The sequence below is a fragment of the Suricata suricatta genome, chromosome 1, assembly GCF_006229205.1.
Source record: "Suricata suricatta isolate VVHF042 chromosome 1, meerkat_22Aug2017_6uvM2_HiC, whole genome shotgun sequence".
In the NCBI taxonomy this organism is placed as follows: Eukaryota; Metazoa; Chordata; class Mammalia; order Carnivora; family Herpestidae; genus Suricata; species Suricata suricatta.
The window spans coordinates 74,597,176-74,619,607 of record NC_043700.1 but is presented as its reverse complement, the minus strand read 5'-3'; the positions used below and the strand labels follow the sequence as shown (position 1 = coordinate 74,619,607).

The following is a 22,432-nucleotide window of genomic DNA, read 5'->3' as shown; positions in this document are numbered from 1 at the left end:
CTGCCTTGCTTGGTGGCTTGCAGGATGACTCTGAAAGCTTGAACCGCCCCCACAGCTCCCCCCGCCCCCCGCCCCCACTCTTACCCATCCTGTTACCCTGAGGTGTGTGTGTGGAGGCAACCACAGTCATTATGGTGGATAGGTCTGTTCAGAAGATTATCAGCTATCCAGAATCAGTTCTGGGATGTAACTTTCCCATTGTTTATTTAGGCGTTGGGTGTATTGTCTCTGTGCATTGTTTGGTTTCCTATTCCAGTACTATCCCAGAGCCACTTCCCATATTTGTAGAGATCAAACATAGGTAAGAATCTCTTCTAAAAGTTGACCACACACATGTGCTATTTTCTTTCAATGGAAGTAAGTTTTCCTGTCTTCTCTCCTTCACATTGTCATATGCTTTTCAACCTAACTTCTCTCCTGATCACAACACTCCACAACCTTCCTTGATTTGAATAGTGACAGATGGTAAGAAATCCAGCTGCAGACAGCAGTTTAGACAGCAGAGGATTTAAGGCAGATAAGTAGTGTGCTTTGCCGGACTGCCCTATTGGAACACAGAGTCTGTGGAAATATGGTGTTAGCAGGTTATACCAGTTGGAGCACTAACTTAAAATTTCCCTAGCAAATATTTGTCCACAGTAATTCAAATCATTTTGTATCCCATTTACACATGAGGGGGCAGTATGGTTCTATAGAAAGCAAATGTTCTATTGAGATTGTCTGTTTTTATTGGTATATAATAGTTTCTAGGTGAGAACTTTGAGACTCTGCGATTGTAACTCCGACATGGTTGTCAAATGTTAAATGTGACACACATATGTGATTCCCTCACTCGTATACACAGGTCACGTGCCTTTTTTATTTACATGAGTAAATAATCACTTCCTTGCAGCAGTGGATCTTTCCCATGGTGCCTTTTTTTATTATGAGTTTTATATTTATGTTTTGTTTAATGCTCTCTAGCTTTCTTCCTGTTTCCTGCTTTCACTTGGGGAGTGTCAGCCCTCTTGGAGATGCAATATCTATTAGGTTGGTGTGTCTAAATATTTTATTTTATGACTTCATTGAAGACTGAAAGGTCTCCAGTGTTGTTGGGGACGGGAAACCTCTGAACTCCGGTCTTGGCAGCTGTGGAAAGTCTATTATAAATCACCTCTGCAAGAAATGCTTCTCTTTAGGGCCCAGATTGCTCTTCTCAAAAGAAAAAAATTGCTAAGCAAAGAAGCAGCACATTTTAATTAATGTTATTATTGCTGATAGGTGAGTGACACTGTAGCTTATCAAGGTGCTAATATTCTAGGTTTCATAAACGGAAGGGAAATTACTAAGGGAAGGTGGAGGGTAGTAATTGATAAAATCTATAAAGCATTTTATGAAAAATGTACATGGGAATCTGAAAGGTAATTTCATAAGCATAAGCTATTTTTAAATGTGTAAAAAATACTTGCAGTCATATGTTTCTGTTTATGTAGTTGAAAAAAAATTGAGACCAGCATTTGGCATAAATATAACCCTGTATGAGACTAAATGGGATATTTTGCTTTTAATGTTTTATTCTGGCTACTTTCTTTGTGGGTGAATATGTGGTATTGTCTATACCTGGTAAAGATAATTATACATATTTAGTTTGGGAATGAATTTAGTTTGAAATCTAATGATTGGACATTGCTTTCACTTAATTTTAGTGAGAAATTGTATTTTGAAATCTTCTGTTAAAAAACAAAGGAAAAGCTTATGACTTGCACCTGAAAATTGAAGGAACGGGTTTTTGGCTCCAGCCTGTTTTGGATGAGCTCCAAATCAAATGTTGCTTGATACTGGTTTACTATTGCAACACACAGGTTTCTGTTCATGGGAAATGATTAATGTCCTTTATGCCTTGATGGCAGATTTTTAGGACTCTGCCTGATGCCACATTCCTGGAGCCAGCCTCCCTGTCGACATCACCCCCAAATGCTCCACCAAGGCAATCGAAGAGACAAGGCCAGAGGACTAAGAGACCGGTGGCTGTGTATAATCTTTGTCTGGAGCTGGAAGATGGTAAGATGTTGATTCTATTTTTCTACTCGACAGCCTGTTGAGAGTATGGCATATCATATGTCCTCAGGGGAGGGCATGGTTTTCCTTCCTTTGTGTTTTAATTTCTGTTCCCCTTAAGATGATAATTTTTTGAGATTAACAAGGAGTGGTAAAGCCTTCTTGTCAGAGAGAAAATGCGAGTTTCAGGTTTGTGTTTGTTATTTGTTATGCATGTTTCTTTTTTTATTTTTAAAAGGCAGCTTAAATTTCTTTTTTTGGGAGGCTTGTGTGACCTCCTGTGAGGTTACATAACTCTGAGACAAATGGAATGGGAACTAAAATTAAAGCAGATCTTTTGAGAGGAGCTGATAGTCTAATGTTAAATGCATTGAGATTAAAGCAGAGTTTTCTGTTGCACTGAAGCTTAGAGCTTCTGCATCTCACTTGGCCCATCTTTTTGACTTTCTTGCGAGGCCGGCGCCTCATCCTACAACAGGCAGGGCCAAGGGACCTGCCTCTGGGTTCAAGCCTCGTGAACTACACTGCAGTGCGACTCTGGCAAACAGAAGTTCTCCCGTCCTGTCCCGGCCACCATGTTCCAGTTACTTGTCATCATGCGTCCACATTGCCTTAGTATGGTCAGATTGCCTAGCTTTTTTTTAAAAGAAAGCTTAGAAATGTGAGTTTTATGCATTGATCTCTACAGAACAAGACCGGATGCCTTGTAGAAGTTACTGATTGCTGATTTGAAATCAGGTGGTTATAGGCGTGGAGGGTAAGGTGATTGTGGCTCAGAACCCCAGTTCAGCAGGGACATCTGAAGCTGTGACCCTGTGGTTGTGGGCTCTGTGGAGGACAAATTAACTGAATTTGAAATTAATCTTCATTCTTCTTTTTCTTTTCTCTTTTGTATCTTTCATTTATTATCTTTGCAAGCTACTCAAGTTACATTGGTTTGAAAATATGAGGTGATGGTCAGAGGGAGGAAGGGAATGCAGACAGAAACAAATATAGTACTTTCATGGTAAGGAGCTATATAGTCAAATATCCAGGCAGCTAATATCCTGAGATCCATGCAAGCAAGTGACACCTGATATAGGAGGCTCTGCTGGAGAATTCAGAATGCTTCCTGTAGTAACTCAGTGGGGGCTAAGGTGTGCCCGGTTTTTTTCGCATCATTTAAGATGGGCATCATAGGATACAACTGTTAGTTTTACCATCAGATCCTTATTTTCCAGAGGAAGGGCATGAATCACTAAAATCAACCTATAATTTCAGAGTTTTCTTTTAGACATTAGTTTCAATTTCTGATCCCACCTAACCTGTGTTTTCTTTTTTTCTCACTTTCACTCTCTCTCAGCAGAGTTGCTAATAAGGAGTAAAACTGACTGGTTTGAATTGCACCTTTTCTTGTATCTCACTTGTCCTCTGGTAGAAGTGTTAATAAATAGTGAAGGAGGCAAATGTTGGGAAGTAGGAAGAGAAAAAGAAGTCAAGGAGACATAGAATAAACTCTGCACTGGCCTTTGAGCAAAACCAAATTGGCTCTATTTCATAAAGGAAATGACCGAAGAGTGACTGTGTTAGAATCACATTTACTTTTTTGGTATTTTAAAGAATTGAATCATAATCTAGTCATGTATACATGGTGACTGATCTTTTGACCATTGTGTTACTAAGTGATTATTAATGGGTAAGAAGTTGCTGAAGTGGTGCCTGGCACATTTTTTATGGGAAAGCTCAAGCTGGTATATAATCATAGCTTTCTTAGATTTTAGGTCATATAATAATTCTTAATTATTTGATTATAAGGGGGGAAAGATTGTGAAATATTCAGTTCCTTTAGTCTGTTTTTATGTTCATGATTTATATGATGTTTTATTCTATTTTATAACTTTACATTAATCTTTCTTGATTGTAGCCTTGGAATTTGTTGTTGCAAGTTGTCAGAATCAGGAAAGTCCATGATTTTGTCACACAGTAGTTTTATTTTATCTTAGAGGTCATAAGATAAAGCGATTAAAAACTGTGATTTATCTCCCCGCTCCCCAATTATTTGTAGCTAAGCTTTAGTGAAACTCGGGTTGTGTGAAAAAGAATTATTTCAGAGAGAACAGAGTAGGGTCTACATATTGTATTAAAAAAAAAAAAGACAGGGTAGTGGGGATAAATGAAGAGAGGTTCTAAAAGGAAGTATACAGGGAAGGATACTAAAAAACTGTGTTATTGACAATCACTTAGCATATTGAAAACTCTACCTCTTCCCCCCAAAAATATTTTCTTGTCACTAGTACTTAAATGTGTTTTTTTTCCAGTAGCCTGAATTTTATAATTGTCAACTTGAAGGTTTCAAAAAGTTTAAACTTTTTAATATTTTTTCTAATTGGTGGTGGTAGAGTCAATTCCAGTGTTTCACTAGGTTTAGTAAAGTATGCATGACAGTCAACTTTGGTGGGTTATTCTTCCCAATTTTGTAGCTTAGATGAATCTGGTAGAGATTTTTAAATGTAGATATGTCCTTTCTCCCATTTATGCACTGTAGTATAAACTAATCTTGACTTAATGAAATCCAGGACAAACAGTTTTTGTTTAAATTTAGGTGGATTATCTCTCAAGATCCAAGGAGCTAGATTAGATAACTGGAGATTTTCTTCAGCCTATGGTTTGGTCACAGATTTGGTATTTGAGTTAAGTGTTTGTAGTATGTTATTTCTTCTTCTCCATTGAGTAGGGTATGAAACTAAGTGATGTACCAAGTAGCCAACCCTGGAAAACAGGCAGAATTGGCTTCAATTGAACATCAAGCGGATCAAAAAGTCAGTATTAACAAAGAGTCAGCAAGCCTATTACTTGAGCTGAAGCAGGAGAGGCCTGGAAGTAGAGAATCCAAGCTGGCTTAAAATGAGAGAGAAACCCTCTGCTGTTAGACGTGAATTTTATGATGATATATTCAACCCCACCCCCATCCCAATTGAGAGGTGACCAGTTTAATTAAAGACACCTAGTATCTTTACTTTGTTAAAGACTTTAATTGGCTTTGCCACATTTATCCATATTATGTACACAGTGCTTGTTATTTTTCTTTGTAATATATGATTAAATGATACTAAGCTTACTATTTGCAAAAGACTTTAGCATTCCAGTTAGTTGCTTAAGGATCTTTGTTGGTGATTAATATGAACTGAAATGGATATACTATCTGGCTAGATTTCTTTAAATAGAGCAGCTATTAAATCTTTACTAAAGTTCTTATCTTTATTTTGTAGAAGCCATATTGTTCATTTTTAAATAGCATTTAATAATTTCATTTGGCTAGGTCTGTTGTGAAATAGAAAAATATGAGGTATGCTGGAAAGCGCTAAAAGGATAACTAAAAATCAGAGGTTTACTTTCATTCCCAAATCATCTTTCTGTGTTTTTATTTTCTTAGAATTCATAATAAAGTAACTCCAGACAAGTTTTTAATGTATGTTCTTTTTCTCCTGCTCACTCCATATTTATGTCCTCACTACTTCTTATGTAAAGAGACACGGTTGTTTTTGTTGTAATTCTCCCAAGTACAAGGGAAGTTCATGGGGCTATATGAGATATATTCTTTGTTATTTTCATTCAAGACAAAAGAAAAATTTTAAAAGAGGCTTGGGGAGTGGAAGACAAGATGGTGGTCATCTGAATTTTGACCAAGCTCTTTTTTTCTTCATGCCGGTTCTAAATTTAAACAGAACGAGGCATTCACAGGACTAGTTTTTATTTGTATCTTCTTGAGTAGTTAGGTATTCTGTTGCCTATCTTCTTTTCTACATGATCTAGCAGTTTATTTGTTTAGGCAACTTAAAAAATATGATTTATAGCGAGTTGAAAACAGAATCCTCTTGCAAGCCAGTTGGCAAGATTTAATATTATTATAGAGTAGGTCTTACTTGAGTATCGTTGGATTGGCACTCTCACACTTGGATCCCGGACGTGCTAACTGCAGCACATTTTGTTGAACATGTGTTATTGTAGTCCTACAGTGTGACAAGGATGCAGAGCCTTATAAGCATAAAGTGAAAATGTAACTGTTACAAGGGAGATAGATAAACAACGAAGCATGATCATTTCCCTTCTGTTCTAAGGAGGAACATACTGTGATATGGATCAGTCTCAAAAATCAGAATCGGATAAATAAGTCGTACGTAGATGTCCGTTCAGCCTAAATGATACCAAGATAGATTTTTAAATGATTACCTAACATTTAAATGTCCCATATCAATAAGAGTGATGCTGAGAGCCACCTTTGGTATTTGGAAAGAATCTTGTTGAATAATGAATGAGGCATAAGCAAGAGAATAGAAAGCTAAAAAGGAGGCTCCTAAAAGGTCTTTTGATATGTAGAAATATAGATTTTTAATCCTAAACTATGTAATACCTCTGGCAGTTAGGAGTTTCTCTGCCTCTATCATTTATTAGTGATTTTTCTCATACTGGATACTAAAATCAGAATTCTGTGTATCTGTTGAAGAGCTTTTATAAACTCTGCACCATGTTTTCACATGTTTCCATTTCAAGGGGTTGATATTTCTACTCTCCTTCTGTCACTATAGAGTGGAATAATGAGACAGCATGGCAGCAAGTGCCCAATGTGTGGCTGTCGGCCTTTACGGGCTCTGAGGAAGGCCACCCCAGGGCTGTGGTAGGTGGAAAAAGTGTCCTGGTTTCCTGGAGTGAAGCCATTTTGGCAGTTGGTTGGGGCATGATTTCAGGTGTGAGGAAACTAGCTTGAATGAAGACCTGGCAGCAAGGCTGCGTAAGAACAAGGCAGGAGGGTAAGGAAGAGGCCAGCTTGATCAGAAGGGGGCAGGGTTTAGGAGTAGTGACCAGGGAACCCAATGAGATGTGGCCACCCCAAGGAAGGTCAGCCTAAGGAGTGATGGTTAGAGGTCTGGGCTGAGGAATTTGTATTCTGATTCTACGCAAACAGCTTACCCTCTCTAAATATCACATTAATTACAAAATAGAAGTTATCATAATGTGTGCTACTGAGGATGGTTAAGAAGGTTTAGGTGGATAATATGCTTAGTATAGTGTCTGGTATATAGTAAACATTCAATTTCTAGCTTCTGCTATTCAATATTATTATTAAAGAAAGAGAAAGGTGCCTTACATTTAGAATGATAAGAGAAGTTACTGCTTTTCAGCAAGGGAGAGTTGTCACCTGGAAAATACTGTTAAAGGAAGTTTAATCTGACTTAATCTGTCGGTAAGAATCGGGAAGGCCATGTCAAAGGCTGGTTAAGGAGTTTAGGCTTAGGTGGATGTAGTGTTGAACCAGCACTAGGAATAGAAGATAAATCTGGGACAGGTGTTAAAGCAGATCGTTGAGACTTCTTAACTGACTCGGCGCGGAGAATGAAGGCAGATAATCAAAACGATGTTGTCAGCCACATTTTAGGCTAATAGATAAATGTAGCATTGTGTTTATATCTTTATTTTTGCCTTGAGGTGGTTTTGTTTTGTTTTTTAATAGTTAGCCACCTTTCTTTCAAAAGGAAGGAAATACCTCATTTTGTTAGCATCTTCAATGCATACATGGAAAATAGGTTTAATAAAAATAATGTAAAATGTATTGGCGTAAGTAGTGTATGGAAAGTCAATGGAAAGAGGAAAATATTAAATAATACTAAATGGTATGTCTTCTTAGAGAAAGAATAGTCAGCCCCCCAGCCGTGAACAAGGGAGAGCTCATTTCTTTTCCCCTACTTTACTGCACAGACCTATATCCACATTCATTCACACACTGGGAGGGTAAAGATTGAGAGGCAACCACCAAACGTTCAGACGTTCATTTCAGTAGAAACCAAGGGTGGATCACACTCAGTCATGACAGCTCTGTACTCTAACCTCAGTTCCCAAGAAAACATCTTTAGAAACTGCCGTTGTGAAAACATGCTTTTGTCAGTGAATTGGAACTGCCCTGACATCTTCCAAATGTAAGAAGAACCACTGTAAAGCCATTGTTGATGTGAATTTTCAGTGACATTCTATAGCTATTGACATTTTCTTGTAGACATAGCTGATCAGCTTGACACAGAGTTATAACCAACCCTAAGTAACTGGCGACAAGCAGATCTTTGGCTCAAGCTTGGCAAAGTTCTCCTGATTCTTAACAATTTTTTTTTTTTGGCATGACACTGTGGGTAGGTGCTGGATAATAACTTCCTGAGTGCCAAGGCCTCTTGCCATTTCTTGAGAGCAATATTATGATTCCCTGACATGGAATTACTATATTGTGAAGTTCAGTCTAAGAGCCGGCTTGAATCAGTGACAGTATATGTAGACAGATTATTTCTTAACTCACTGTTACAGTGATGAGATCAATGGGATGGAAAAGGCAGCCAGAAACTTCAGGGCTGTAATTGAGTTGTGGCGTGCCCATAAATCACGCAAGCTGCCTCCCCTGCATTGGTGGCTCCCCCAGAAGCCTCCCAGAAGCTCAGCCCCCCTAATGTCAGCGACAAAGCACACAGCAACTTCTTATATGATTTCCTGTATAATCTTAACTATGCTTCTGTGTGGGATGAACATTTCCCCCTTTCTCTGGAGGGAAAAGGCTTATTTAACGCCTTCAAAAAAATACATAGCTGCTTCTGTGGTGAAAATAAGTTCATGGCAGGTAACTAGAATTTATAGAAGAGAGAAGAATTCTTTAAAGCTTGTCTCCCTGTGGTGTGGGTTTTTTCTTCACTTCTAATAGCTTTTATTTTAATTTCTAGTTCTGAATTCAAGCAGCTGTCATTCTCTTTATAGCCCTTTTTGAAACTCCTACAGCGTAGGAGGTAGCTGGGCTGTCTAAGAAACATCTTTTCAAACCAACCAAAGTATTGTTTATCCTGAATGAAACAATTTTTAAGGCTGTCAAGAGTGAGTGATTTGAAACATTTTCTTTGATAGCCAGGAAGATGAGCAGAAATCTTACAGAGGGGAAGGTGCTATCTCAGTGTGGCCAATTCCAGGTAACTTCTCTTACCCAGAAAAAACTCTCTGGACCATGATAAAAATTATCACTAAATGAGGGTGTTGTCTACAATTAATGTAACAAAACAAACCTGTGGCAGCTTATTTTTACTTACCAAATCCTTACCAGCTGTTTAGGAAGGAGTGTGATCCAGTCAACAATGGAGAACACTCCTATAACTAGTCCTCTCTGGTTGTCCTCTGTCAACTCTGAGTAGCAACTTTGCAGCCTGGTTCCCTCTGAGGGTTCAATCCACTTTCCTTGGCATTGCTGTGTACCCCGCGAGAGTATTTGGAAGGAGTTCAGTGTTACTCTTGGAGGAAAAGAAGTCTTCAGAGCTATGAAAATGGGTTATCAGGCTGACCTTCTGCATGTACTAGTGTTGTTCTCTAAAAGCAGCAGCATGGGGCGCCTGGTGGCTCAGTTGGTTGAGCTCTGTCTCTTGATTTTTGCTCAGGTCATGATCTCAGGGTCGTGGGATCCAGCCCCACATCAGGCTCCGTGCTGAGTGTGGAGTCTGCTGAAGATTCGCTCTCTCTGCCGCTATGCCTCTCTCCACCACTTGCACTTGTATACTCTCCCTCTCTCTCAAAATAAAGAAAATTAAAATAACAGCAGCATGATTTTTTTGGGCTTCAACTGTGATTATGGTCATGATTTTATTTTTTTGCTTTGGCTCAGAATAGAATAGTATTTATTTAAGTCTTTATTAGTTTATTTACTTTAAAGGTATATTCTTTTTCTTAAAAATTTTAATAGTTCATGCAAGAACAGGATACAGCATTTGGAGGGTGATAATGGTGACATACCATACTGTATGCCAGACACTGTTTTTAGCAATGTCGTTTAGATATAGATAATCCTCATAACCATCTGAGAGGTAGTATTAATATCATCCCTATTTTACGATTCAGGAAACTGAGGCCCACAGGTCAGTAAGTCACCTACGACTCACAGCTGGCCAGTGACAATGCCAGGATTGAACCCAGGCAGAGCAGTCCCCCAGTCTGGCCCCTTACCCACCCCTCTGGTGTGCTGAACACAAGGGCTGCAGTGAATCTTCTCTTCCCTCGAGTCAGTACACATGGCCTGTTTGCCTCTGAGTCTTCCCAGGATGCTCTGCATTCAAACTGCATTCATACTGCATTCAGTATGTCATTTTATTCCTTTTTAATTTTAGGAATGGTTCTTAGTTTCCTCAATTGAAAAAAGTACTGGAATCAGAATAATGGTTTGATGGAGATTCAGGAGATGAGAGAGCCGGAGATGTGTATGATTTTAAAACTGGGGCACAATGCACTTTGACAGAAATGGGCCCTCCAAGAGAAGAGGAGGTGCTCGTTTTTATAGGAAGGAGGGATGGAGAAACAATCGTTTTTCATTTCAGTGATATGTTTGTTTTAGTGGTTTGGTAAATGGTTTGGTAAATGGTTGCATAACGCATTTACCAAAATGGGCAAATGGACAGATACCTGGTCTTCTGTTAGCTGTAATGCGGGTCTCTCAGGTACCTGGTGATTCAGCGTGCTGTTAGAGATGTGTAAACGGGATGTAATAGGCAGTTTGATGCTGCCTGGATATATTGGATTTTGCTGATATTTTTTCCCTCCTCATTCTTCCTTTTATTAAAAAAATTAAAAAAATGGATAATCTGTTCCCTGGTTTGAAGCCCCCAAAAAGTATACAATGATGTAGGGACAGGTCTCTGCTCCACCCCGTCAGCTCATTCCCCTCACCCTGCTGCACCTGCACAATGAGTCTGCAGTCACGGACAGTACTGGCCCGAGTCATATGAAAGTGCCATCTTTTGGCTCCAGAGTTATCTGATATCAGCAATCTCAAAAAATTTTATTTCTCATTTAGTAGGTCAAAAGTACTAAAGGATCAGGAATTTCATGTAGTTCAACCTACAGTTTCTTCAGTCATTTCAGAGTTGAGATCCAAATTGGATTGCTGCCCACCATTAGTAGGATCGTGCCATGTGAAATTGCTGCTCTGTGTATTAGAAATGATCTCAGAGCAGTGGTTTCACGTGTTAACCTGCTGTTTCTCAGCCATCCTTCCAGAATTTGTTATGCATTTATAAACAGATATGAATATAGACTCTTACCTTCCTCTGCACCCAACAGCCAGTTGTACCTAGTTAAAAAAAACATTGTGGTGTACTCATTGTTGGTTTTCATGTTCCTACAGGGAGCTCTCTTACCCCGTTTTCACTGCTGTATAGCATTCTATGTGTTGTGTTGTGCAGATGAGTTCCTAAGAGGGCCCTGTGTTCAGGAGCCCAACTCAAGTGGATGGTGGAAGCCCTTACTAACCACACACAGACTTCTAGCTTTCAGATGATAACAAAAATGGTTTTACAGAAATGATACACATGGGGGTTCCTGGGTGGCTCAGCTGGTTAGGCGGCTGACTTTGGCTCAGGTTGAGATCTCATGGTTTGTGAATTCAAGCCCTGTGTCTGGCTCTGTGCTAATGGCTTGGAGCCTGGAGCTTGCTCTGGATTCTGTGTCTCTGCCCTTCCCCTGCTCACCCTCTGTCCCTCTCTCTCTCTCTCTCTCTCAAAAATAAATAGACATTAAAAAATTTATAAAAATAGTAACACAGTGGTATGCTTTCAAGTGAATAAAGGCAGTCTATAAACAGAATTTTCAGAATAATTTTCTACAGGAAAAATTGTGTAAATAAACATGAGCATCGAAATAAGTCTGGAAGCATATTAATCAGTTATTATAATAGTGGTTATACTTAAGGAGTGAGAGTTATGGTTTTCTTCTTTATACATACCTGTAACTCTTTTTCCTATATTACTGATTACTTGTCATACACACATACAAATTACTTGTTACACATATGTACTTACTACTTTTATACACAGCGTTATACACATACATGTAAACACATATGAATATACATATATCACATAAACTATGTGTTGAGGTCACAGAAGTTTCAGCTTCACACTGATGCAAGCTGTGCTTGCTGTTTGGTGTGCTAGGTGTAAGTTTTAAGATTTAAAGTGGAAGAAATGAAGCAGATCCCTAGCGAGAGGCATATGCAGCAGTTCCGGCGTGAGCTGACTTGGACAGACTTCACTGGTGCCACTGTGAGAGTGGAGGGCTCTGGCTGCTTAGTGGTTTCTTGTGTGATTTAGTATATTTGACCTTCTACTTGGGCTGCCTCTCTCAGAGCCATATTGTCCTATCATTTTGAGGATCACTATCACTGGAAAGATTTAGGTAACAAAGGGTTTTATTGACAGGTAGAATTGTTTGTGATGATGACGTTTGGATTTAAAGTAACCTGGATTTTGGGTCTCCTGGGTGGCTCAGTTGGTTAAGCCACAGACTTTGGCTCAGGTCATGATCTTGCGGTTTGTGAGTTTGAGCCCTGCATTGGGCTCTGTGCTGACAGCTTGGAGCCTGAGCCTGCTTCATATTCTGTCTCTTTCTCTCCTTCTGCCTGTCCCCTGCTCACATCTGTGTCTCTCTCTCAAAAAATAACCATTAAAAAAAATTAAAGTAACCTGGATTCAAATCCATATACTCTTTTTCTCTTTAATGATCACGGTAAATTACCCAGCAGGCCTCATGAGTTTAGGGCAATAAAATTTCACATGTTTTTTTGCCAAGAACATATCAGTTAAGAGTTGTAAACCACCCACTGTTTTGTAAATACTCAAGAATTTGAGCTTATTTCTTTAGGGCCTCGTGTAAGAAGTAGAGGGCTTCAAATATATTTTCATATATGGTATCTTGCAAAGAAAATGTAACTCAATCTTTTTGTCTTTCTGTCAAGCATAATGCCTAGGCATGTTGGTTTCTAGTGTCTTAATTCAGCCTTTGATGAAAATTAACATCCCTTAAGTGAGGCAGCGAGCCTGAGAGGAAGACGAGTAAACGGCCAGGAGTCCGGCAGCCCTCACTGTCTCAGCTGGACTCGAGTTTGTGTTCTGAGCAGTGATGTAAATTTCCTGAGCTGTCAAAGTGTCAGGCTTCCTCAGAAGTTTATGGAAGACAGTTTGATTCAGTATCTAATTACTTTTTGGTTCCTAAGGATAATAGTACATGGTTGTTATATTTTTTGTTTGTTTATGTAGGCAGAAATCTGAGTCTGTAAATAATACCTCAGGACTGTGATGATGTTGTAAAAATGCTCTCTGCTTTACAGAGTAAAGCAATTTGCCTTGACTTCTATTGACATTGCAACTGAACTGGTCTTATTCACTTTATAATTGAATTGCTACAGACTTCCATCGACCTTTGCAAGTAGTAGAGGTGGTTCCTGGAGTTGTAACCTAATGCCTATTGGCTGCTGCCGTAACGTTATAATGGGGTCTTATGTTTTATGTCATATGATATTAACACAGCTGATTCCCTCATCAGCTTCTCCTGGCATACCTGTTTGGTATATCGTAGCTGTGTGGTAGATTTTGGGGGGCAATCATCATATTTCATTTTTTAAATCTTTGGGCAACAGAAAATAAAATTTGCTTTATAGTTTTATGGCCACTTCATTACATCTTTTTAACCTTAATGTGATGCATTAGTTTATAGTTAAGGAGTTGCCTTTTCCTCTCTTAAACAATCTTTTTGAGAGATACATATCTATATGTAGTTTTGTTTTGCTTTTGGGATTGAGATTAGGAGGTTATTCTGTTGAGATAGCCTTTCCTAGACACAGTTTCAGATAAATAAATTGTATTACCCAAGAGATTTCTTCTCAGTTAGCCACTGACTATCATTAATCTGCATGTTATTTAGCTTCACTAAGGTTCCCATTGTCGTCTGTCGTGTTGGACCAGGGCACAATGAAATGGGAGGAACTGGGGCGTCCTGCCTCCCTGCCCAGTATGGCATTGCTCTAACTTGTAGCAGAACTGAGAGTTTGGGTAAGTGGGACTTGAGGAACCTTTCCTTCCACTTGGCAGTTATACCCTGTCTTAGTGCACCTCCCACTGCTGAGAAACACAATTAGCTTTCTTTCCTTAATGGGCATTTGGCAGGGTTAATTTCTTAGGCCTCCTCCCCTTTTTCCCTAATGTAAGACTTAGGGAAGATTTTCTGATCAAAGAACCTAGACTATTTTCTAACAGTAATCATTTACCACCTACTACTTTATGGACAGTTAAGAAGAATAGTAGGGGTGGATTTGCTTTTTTAAAAAAGGATAGCCAATTACATCAACAATTCGAAAAGTTCAATTTTAAAGTCAAACTTTGAGTTTCCTAACCCATCTCTATTATTTTAATTAGTTTAAGAAAGGAAATGTGTGTGTGTGTGTGTGTGTGTCTGTCTGTCTGTCTACTTTCCCAGTTAAGGAAAGCTAATGTATAAGATAATATGATGTAATTCTTCTGGCCTATTTTTTGAGGAGAGGATAAAAGTAAATATTTGGCCTGAAAAATATATTAAGTTTAATTTCTGTCTTGCTTCTGGACTTTTTCTTTCTATAGATTTTGCCTATGTAATGCCAAAATTGATAGCACTTCATAAAGCAAGTTATCTCCGTTCTTTGGCTGTACAAGGTGTGGTAGACTGGCACTTGGAAGGACGGGAGGGGAATGCCAGGTGTTCTTTGGCCAGTTAGGTGTTAACTGGGCGTTGACTCTGACCATGACCCTTCCTGGCCATGCTGCTCACAGACCGCTCTGCTGTGCATCAGTCCTTTTGTTTGTATATCACAGCTTCCAGTTAGAGAAGGTCATAGATGTCGCTGATGTTCTGGCTCAGGCAGGTGTCTGAGCAGGTTGTGAAGAAACGAACCCGTTCACTTTTCTTCAGCAGCCAAGGAGTGGGCAACTTGGATGAAACCAATGTTAAATAGTCCATCAGGGCAAGACAGGCTTTTCTGTATTGTTTCAGTGTGGTCTTTTCCCGTCTTCCTCAGTTCCAGGTAAATTTGGGTATGTCGCCATCCTGATGTCTGCAAATCAATAATTCCAGAAATGCTAGCACTAAGGACAAGATGCAAAAACCAAACGCTGGATGAAACTGGAAATCCTGCCTTTGGAGCAGCAGTGTAATTAATTAAGTTGCTCTGGCAGTCATGCTCCTTACTCAGAGATGGAACTCTAGAACGTTTCACTGTCTGCAATGATTTCACCCAGTGAGCTGAAAGCAAGTAGACATAATGATGTACTTCTAAGACTTGGATAGAAAAATGTGAGGCATGGACAACTAGATTGTCGTTGGTTGTCCTTGTTAAAAGTAGAGTTGTAGGGGCGCCTGGGTGGCTCAGTTGGCTAAGCATCCGACTTCGGTTCAGGTTATGATCTCGCAGTTTGCAGGTTCGAGCCCTGCGTCAGGCTCTGTGCTGACAGCTCAGAGGCTGGAGCCTCCTTCAGATTCTGTGCCTCCTTCTCTCTCTGCCCCTCCCCTCCTCATGCTCTGTCTCTCCCTGTCTCAAAAACAAATAAACGTTAAAAAAATTTTTTTTAAGAATTTTTTTTAAGAATCCTATCCTAGATGGGTCATTATTCTGATCCAGTGTGCAATTCTAGGATGTCTTATTTCTCATGAGTCAAGTAGTATAGTTTGAACCTGTTTTAACACTTTTCAGAGAACAGCCCTGCTTATTGAATGCTAACTGTTCCCTTGCACTGAATCATTACTGAATTCTTTGATCGCTATTGGCCTTAATATTGCATTGTTCCATCTATTATGTTGGCTTTATGAAAATCAGTGGAAAATGTTTTCCTTCTACTGTTTCATGTATCCGAAGCTTCTCACTAGCTCCTGGACTTATTTAGCTTTATTTATACAGGACACCTCCATATTTTTTGTTCAGCGTTAGTTTTTTATTTACAATGCCAAGTGTAACAGCCTACTGACCTCAGGGGAGGGAAAACAAATTTAGGCTTATTCTAATTTACACCAGTCAGTGCAGCATTAGAATCTGTTTTTTTGACAGGGTGAAATATAGCAACTAAGACTATTTTAGTGAAGTAGGAATTATGTCAGAAAATACTGGAAATAGATTTGGGAGTACTGTATTTGATACAGGGCATCCCTCTCCTTTTCAGTGCACTTTACGTTCTGTGTAACATTAGGACGAAAGGTGGCTGTGGCTCGAAAGAGATTTTATTAATGTCGTAATATCTGCCACATGGTGAAAACTAGGGCAGTGTGACTATTCTGCTTCGTTCAAAGCTTGTGTTTTGAACAGGCTCACATAAGTTAGCCAAACAAACAAGTGAAACTCTTCCTACTGCAGGATTTCATAATTCCCTTCCACTCTCAGCCTTGTCCCATCAGCTTCGTTCCCAAAACTGTTGTCTGTTTGCTTCTGTGACAGATGTTTATTCTTGAGGATTTCCTTCGTCTCTTTCCCACCTGCTCAGCCCTCCTCAGAGTCAGTCATAAAGCCTGAATATTGGTTCTTGAGTCTTCCTTGGCTACAGTGGCATTAGAGAAGACACACCAATTGGGGAAAAAAAATCACAATACTCTAAGCAAGACCATACTGGTTATTACTGGGCAGGCCTATTTTAAAAGATGGAAAATAAAGAATGACAGGAAAATGGATCCAAGTCCAAGGAGAGGGTATTAACCACAGCATCTTTTGTTCACCCCCTTTCTGCTGAAAGAGTCCACCTGATTTTGATTGAAGTCACCCTCAAAAGTGTAATAGATCAGGTTTAGTCTTGAGTTTTATTGCTCTGTACTTAGGATGTCACATTTTCTCACTGATATTTCCACTGTGACTTTGGAGATTCCCACTTCACCCCCCCAGAAAGCCAATAACTAATAACAATAATAGGTAAGACTATTAGCTGTTTAGTTTTTGGCATAACTGGTGTACATTAATTATAATGTGAACCCTGTTGAATCAGTGCACTACAATAAAAAATATACCAAATACATTTCAGTAATTCTAGTTTTATTGAGAGTTTACCCTAACTAAATTTAATCTGAACGTTTAAACAGTCATGACTGTTGACTGTCAGTATTTTGGAAAATTGTCTATTTAAAATTGGCATAAAAATGTTCCAAATCTTTTTTGTTTTCCCAGTAAACACTTTAGAGCTATAAAGTTCTCTTCCATATTATTTCACTATGTTTCACATATTTTGATATGAAATGCTTTAATTATCATTGAATTCTAAATCTTCTAAAATTCTCATTATGATTTTCTTTTTAACCATATTTAGTTTACCACCATATGGAAATTGTGAAATCTATCCTATTGTCTATGAAGTTATAAATAGTTTGCAATTTTGATCTGAGAAGAGAATATGTATAGTAGTCAATTTTTGGTATTAAGACTTTAATCTTCCTTCAAAAATATTCTATGTGTTCTTTTTTTATTGAAGTATTGTTGATTCATGACATTACATTAGTTTAGGTATAGGATATAGTAAGTCCACAGGTCTGCATATTATGCTGTGTTCATCACATGTGTAGCTGTTATCTGTCCCATTACATCACTATTATAATGCCACTGATTGTATTTCCTGTGCTGTGTACCTTTCACCCCCATGACTTACTCATTCCATAACCGGAAGCCAGAACCTCCTATTCCCCTTCACCCATTTTGCCCATCCTCTTACCCTATTCCCCTGGCAACCTTCAGTTGTATTTATGAGTCTCTTCCTGCTTTCTGTTGTTGTTCTTACTCTGTTTGTTCTTAAAAACTATGTATCCTTTGCTTATTGTAATGTGTGTGTGTGTGTGTGTGTGTGTGTGAGTGTGTGTGAGAGAGAGAGAGAGAGAGAGAGAGAGAGAGAGAGAGAGAGAGAGAGAGAAATAGATCACCTTTGTAATGTTGACTACTGACTACCTGTACCTCTGTTTTGTTGTTGTTGTTGGCCTGCCTGGTAGATAGTAGATTTGAGAGGAGTGTGTTAACATCTCCAATTAAAATTGTTGCTTTTTCTATTTTTCCTTACAGTTCTACTTGTTGCTTGAGGCTGTATCATTAGGAGCTTATCTTCTTGTTGGATCATCTTGTTTCTTTATCAGTATAAAATGACTCTTTGTCTCATGTAATTTAAGATCATTGTCTTAATATTTGCCTGCACATGTTAATGTTTTTACTTTCAATCTTTTGTTTTAAGCATTTTTTTTTGTAGTCAACATATTGTTGGATTAAAAAAATATATTTGGAAAGTCACTGCCTTTTTCTTTTTTTTTTAATTTCTTTACTTGCGAGAGAGAGAGAGAGAGACAGACAGACAGACAGATGACGGGCAGAGAGGCAGAGAGAGAGAGAACAGGAACAGGAAGACATGGGGGAGGGGGAGGGACAGAATCCCAAGCAGGCTCTGCACTGTCAGCAGAGAGCCTAGGACTCAAAAACTGCATGACTTGAGCTGAAATCAGGAGTCAGACGCTTAACCAGCTGAGCCACCCAGGTGCCCCTAAAAGTCACTGTCTTCTAACTGTTGATTTTAATACATTTATATTATTGTATTTACCATTATGTTAGGATTTCTGTTATTTTATAATTTTTATTTAATAAACTTTGATATGCTTTTTCATGCTTTTGTCTTCAAAAAAAATCTCACAAATGTTCTTCTATTTCCAGTATTGTGGTTTTGTTTCTAAGGTGATTGCTCTCACTTTGGGACTTATCGTCTCATTTGTCTCTTGATTTCTTATACTTAATTATATGTGTTTCTCTCCCCCCCTAATAAGACAAATAATGTAAAGCATTCTCTTCTGCTTTGGGCTGCATTCCCCCACCGTATGATATTTTCCAGTATTTTTGTTCTGGACCATTTTCATTATGTTTTTAACTTTTCTTTTGTCCTAGAGTTTTAAAAAGGTAACGATAGCATTATCAAGTTTGTTGAACATTCCATACTACTTCTTATATTTAAACACTAATATTTGAAGAATGTTATCAGTGTAGTTCTTTTGTGACATTGGGTGTTTTTATGTATAATAATCAGTTTATTGTGGGGTCACATTTGAACGGCTCTTTGGCATTTTCAATATATAATTGCTCAAAGTTCTTTAATGTTTTAAAAATATTACTTTATGAGGTTCTTGGGTGGCTCAGTTGGTTAAGTGTCCGACTCTTGGTTTCAGCTGAGTTCATGATCTCACTGTTGGTGGGCTCGAATCCTATGTCAGGGTCTGCACTGGCAGCACAGAACTTAATTAAGACACTCTCTCTTCCTCTCTCTCTCCCTCCCCTGCTCATGCTTTCTTACTCTACTTCTCTAAATAAATAAATAAACATTAAAAAATACATTACTTCATTATTGCGCAGAGTTGCTGTTGAAAACTCTTGATGTCAGTCTGGTTTGTTTTTTGTATAATCTGCTCTATCAGGCTGCTTTTTGTTTTTTTCTTTGTATTTGATATTCTTAAATTTTGCAGTAATGTATCTTATGTGAAATATTTTATTATTAAAATTTTAACTTTAATTTCAGTTAACGTATAGTGTTATTATTAGTTTCAGGTGTACAATATAGTGATTCAGCACTTCCATACAGCGTCCTATGCTCCTCACCTATTTAACCCACCCCCACACCCCATCCCCAACATCAGTTTGTTTGCTATAGTTAAGAGTGTGTTTCTTTGTTTGTCTCTCTCCCCTTTTTTTATCTCTTTGCTCATTTGTTCTGTTTTTTAAATTTCACATATGAGTGAAATCATATGGTATTTGTCTTTCTTTGACTTGTTTGCTTTTAGGATTATATTCTCTAGCTCTGTCCATGTTGTTGGAAATGACAAGATTTTATTCTTTTTTGTGGCCAAACAATATTCCTTTATATGTATACACACACACACACACACACACACACACACACATATGTACGAAGATTTCTTATACTTAATTATATGTTTCTCTCCCCACCCCTAATAAGACAAATAATATATGTATATATATATTTCTTCTTTTTTCTTTATCCATTCCTCAATCAATGGACACTTGGGCTGCTTCCATATCTTGATTATTATAAATAATGCTGCTATAAACATAGGAGTGCATGTCTCCCTTTGAATTAGTGTTTTCATATCCTTGGGGTAAATGCCCAGTAGTGATTGCTGGATTGTAGGGTAGTTCTATTTTCACTTTTTGGGGAATCTGCACGCTGTTTTCCAGAGTAGCCACACCAGGTTGCATTCCCACTAAACAGTGCAGCAGTGTCCCCTTTCCCCGCATTCCTGCCAACGAATGTTTTTCTGTGTGTGTTTGGATTTTAGACGTTCTGACAGGTCTGAGGTGGTATTTCATTGTGGTTTTGATTTGCATTTTCTTAATGGTAAGTAATGATGAGCATCTTTTCATGTGTCTGTTGGCTATTGAGATGTTGTCTTTGGAGAAATGTTTCATGTTTTCTCATTTTTTAATTGGATTATATGGGTTTTTTGGGTGTTGGGTGTTATAAGTTCTTTATGTATTTGGATACTTACACTTTATTAGATGTATCGTTTGCAAATAATCTTCCTGCATTCTGTAGGTTGCCTTTTAGTTTTGTTTATTGTCTCCTTCACTGAGCTGAGGCTTTATATTTTGGTGTAGTCTCAATAGTTTATCTTTGCTTTTGCTTCCCTTGCCTTGGGAAACCTATCTAGAAAAGTTTTTGGTCAAAGTCAGGAAAGTTACTGCTTATGGTTTCTTCTAGGATTTTTATGATTTAAGGGCTCATATTTAGGCCTTTAATGGAGTTTGAATTTATTTTTGTGTATGGTGTAAGACAGTGGTCCAGTTTCTTTCTTTTGCATGTCACCGTCTGGGTTTCCCTGAGCCATTTGGGGAAGGGACTGTCTTTTGCATGTTGGCTATTTCTGACTGCTTTGTCAGAGATTAATGGGGGCACCTGGGTGCTCAGTCGGTTAAGTGTCTGACTGCAGCTCAGTTCATGAAATCTCAGTGCATGGGTTCAAGCCCGCATCAGGCTCTGTGCTCAGAGCCTGGAGCCTGCCACAGATTCTGTGTCTCTTCCTCTCCCTCCCTCCCTCTCTTCCTGTCTTCCTCCCTCCCCCCCAAATAAATGTTAAAGAAGATTAATTGACCATATAATTGTAGGTTTACTTCTGGGTTTTCTATATTGTTCCATTGGTCTGTGTGCCTATTTCTGTGCCAGCACCGTATTTTTTGTTATTACAGCTTTGTAATATAACTTGAAGTCTAGAATTGTGATGCCTCCACCTTTGCTTTTTTTTTTCTCTCTCTCTCAAGATTGCTTTAGCTACTTGGGGTCTTTTGTGGTTCTGTACAAATTTTAGGACCGTTCTAGTTCTGTGAAAAATGCTGTTGGTATTTTGATAGGAATTGCACTGAATGTGTAGATCGCTTTGGGTAGTAGAGACATTTTAACAATATTTGTTCTTCTAATCCATGTGCATGGAATGCCTTTCCATTCTGCAGTATTTTCTTTATTCTCCTGTTTGGCACTCTGAATTTTTTGAATTGAAGTCTCTGAAGATCCTTTAATTTTGAGGAGTTAGTTGTTGTTTCTTTAAATATTTCTTCCTCTGATTTTATTTCTTCTTTGGGGAACTGGGTGTTGGCAATTTCACTTCTATTCTATATTGCAGATCTCTAAATATCTGAATTGTTTTATTCGTTGAGTTTGCTATCTTAGTTTTCTTTGCATTCTAGAAATTGTACAAGTCCATTGTGAATGAGGATTTTGTGTGTGTGCTCGTGACTGTGATGAGTTGGAACCTCCTTCCATCTGCTCCTTTTTGCTCTCCTCCCTTTCTGACTCTTGCCTCAACCTAAGTGCTTTGGTTCAGAACTGGGTCTTATTATCCCTGGTCATGAATCACATCCTGGGGATAGGAAGGGTAAGCATGTCAAATCTGGTTCCCCAGGTGAGTAGGGAACTTCATCATAGATTATTGGTTTCCATATAGTTTGGAGAATGTCCCCTAACCCCGAGCTCCACGTGGACAGCCTGGTTCCATCCCCGTGCCCCCTGCCTGGTGTATTGTAGGCGTGTTGTACTTGGGACACCACAGGATTTAAATATCTCTCTGGTGCTGCTGGTTTTGAAAGGTCCTAGAGTCTGTAATCCTTTGGTTTATGCTCCCACTGCCCTCTGAAACTGTGTTCCCATTCTGTTCCACAGATAGGCTTAACAAATTTTTGAGTACGGTTATATCTTTTTATTTAGTTATTTTAAAAAATGTTCTGTTATCATTGTGTTGTTGGTGGTAGTGGTGACAGCATATGTGGGAGGGAAGAGTGGAGTTCTACTTAAAATTTCATTGCCTTCCTGCCTGGAAATTTCCTGACTGGCCTTTATTGTAGAAGCGTTACTGTGGTGTTGTAAGTGTACTTACTTTATTCTCAGTAAATGTTTCTTTGATCCTAGTGATGAACCATTTGAGATTTAGAAGCACCGACGACTATCCTAACTGACACATATTTGTGTGCCTGCGTAGCTGTGGTGGCACGTAACCCAGAAGCACCACTGCGAGGCTCACTGGAAGTAAGGTCAAGTTCGGTTAG

General features: G+C 38.6%; 1 protein-coding gene across 1 annotated transcript in view; it reads left to right on the top strand.

The window, feature by feature from the left end:
* Nucleotides 1-22,432, top strand: part of ARHGAP10 (Rho GTPase activating protein 10) — a 235,057-nt gene that overhangs the window by 180,170 nt on the left and 32,455 nt on the right. Inside the window, exon 19 of the mRNA XM_029950836.1 lies at nucleotides 1,890-2,040. Coding sequence (XP_029806696.1) covers nucleotides 1,890-2,040 — 151 coding nt within the window. The remainder of the gene's footprint in view (nucleotides 1-1,889; nucleotides 2,041-22,432) is intronic.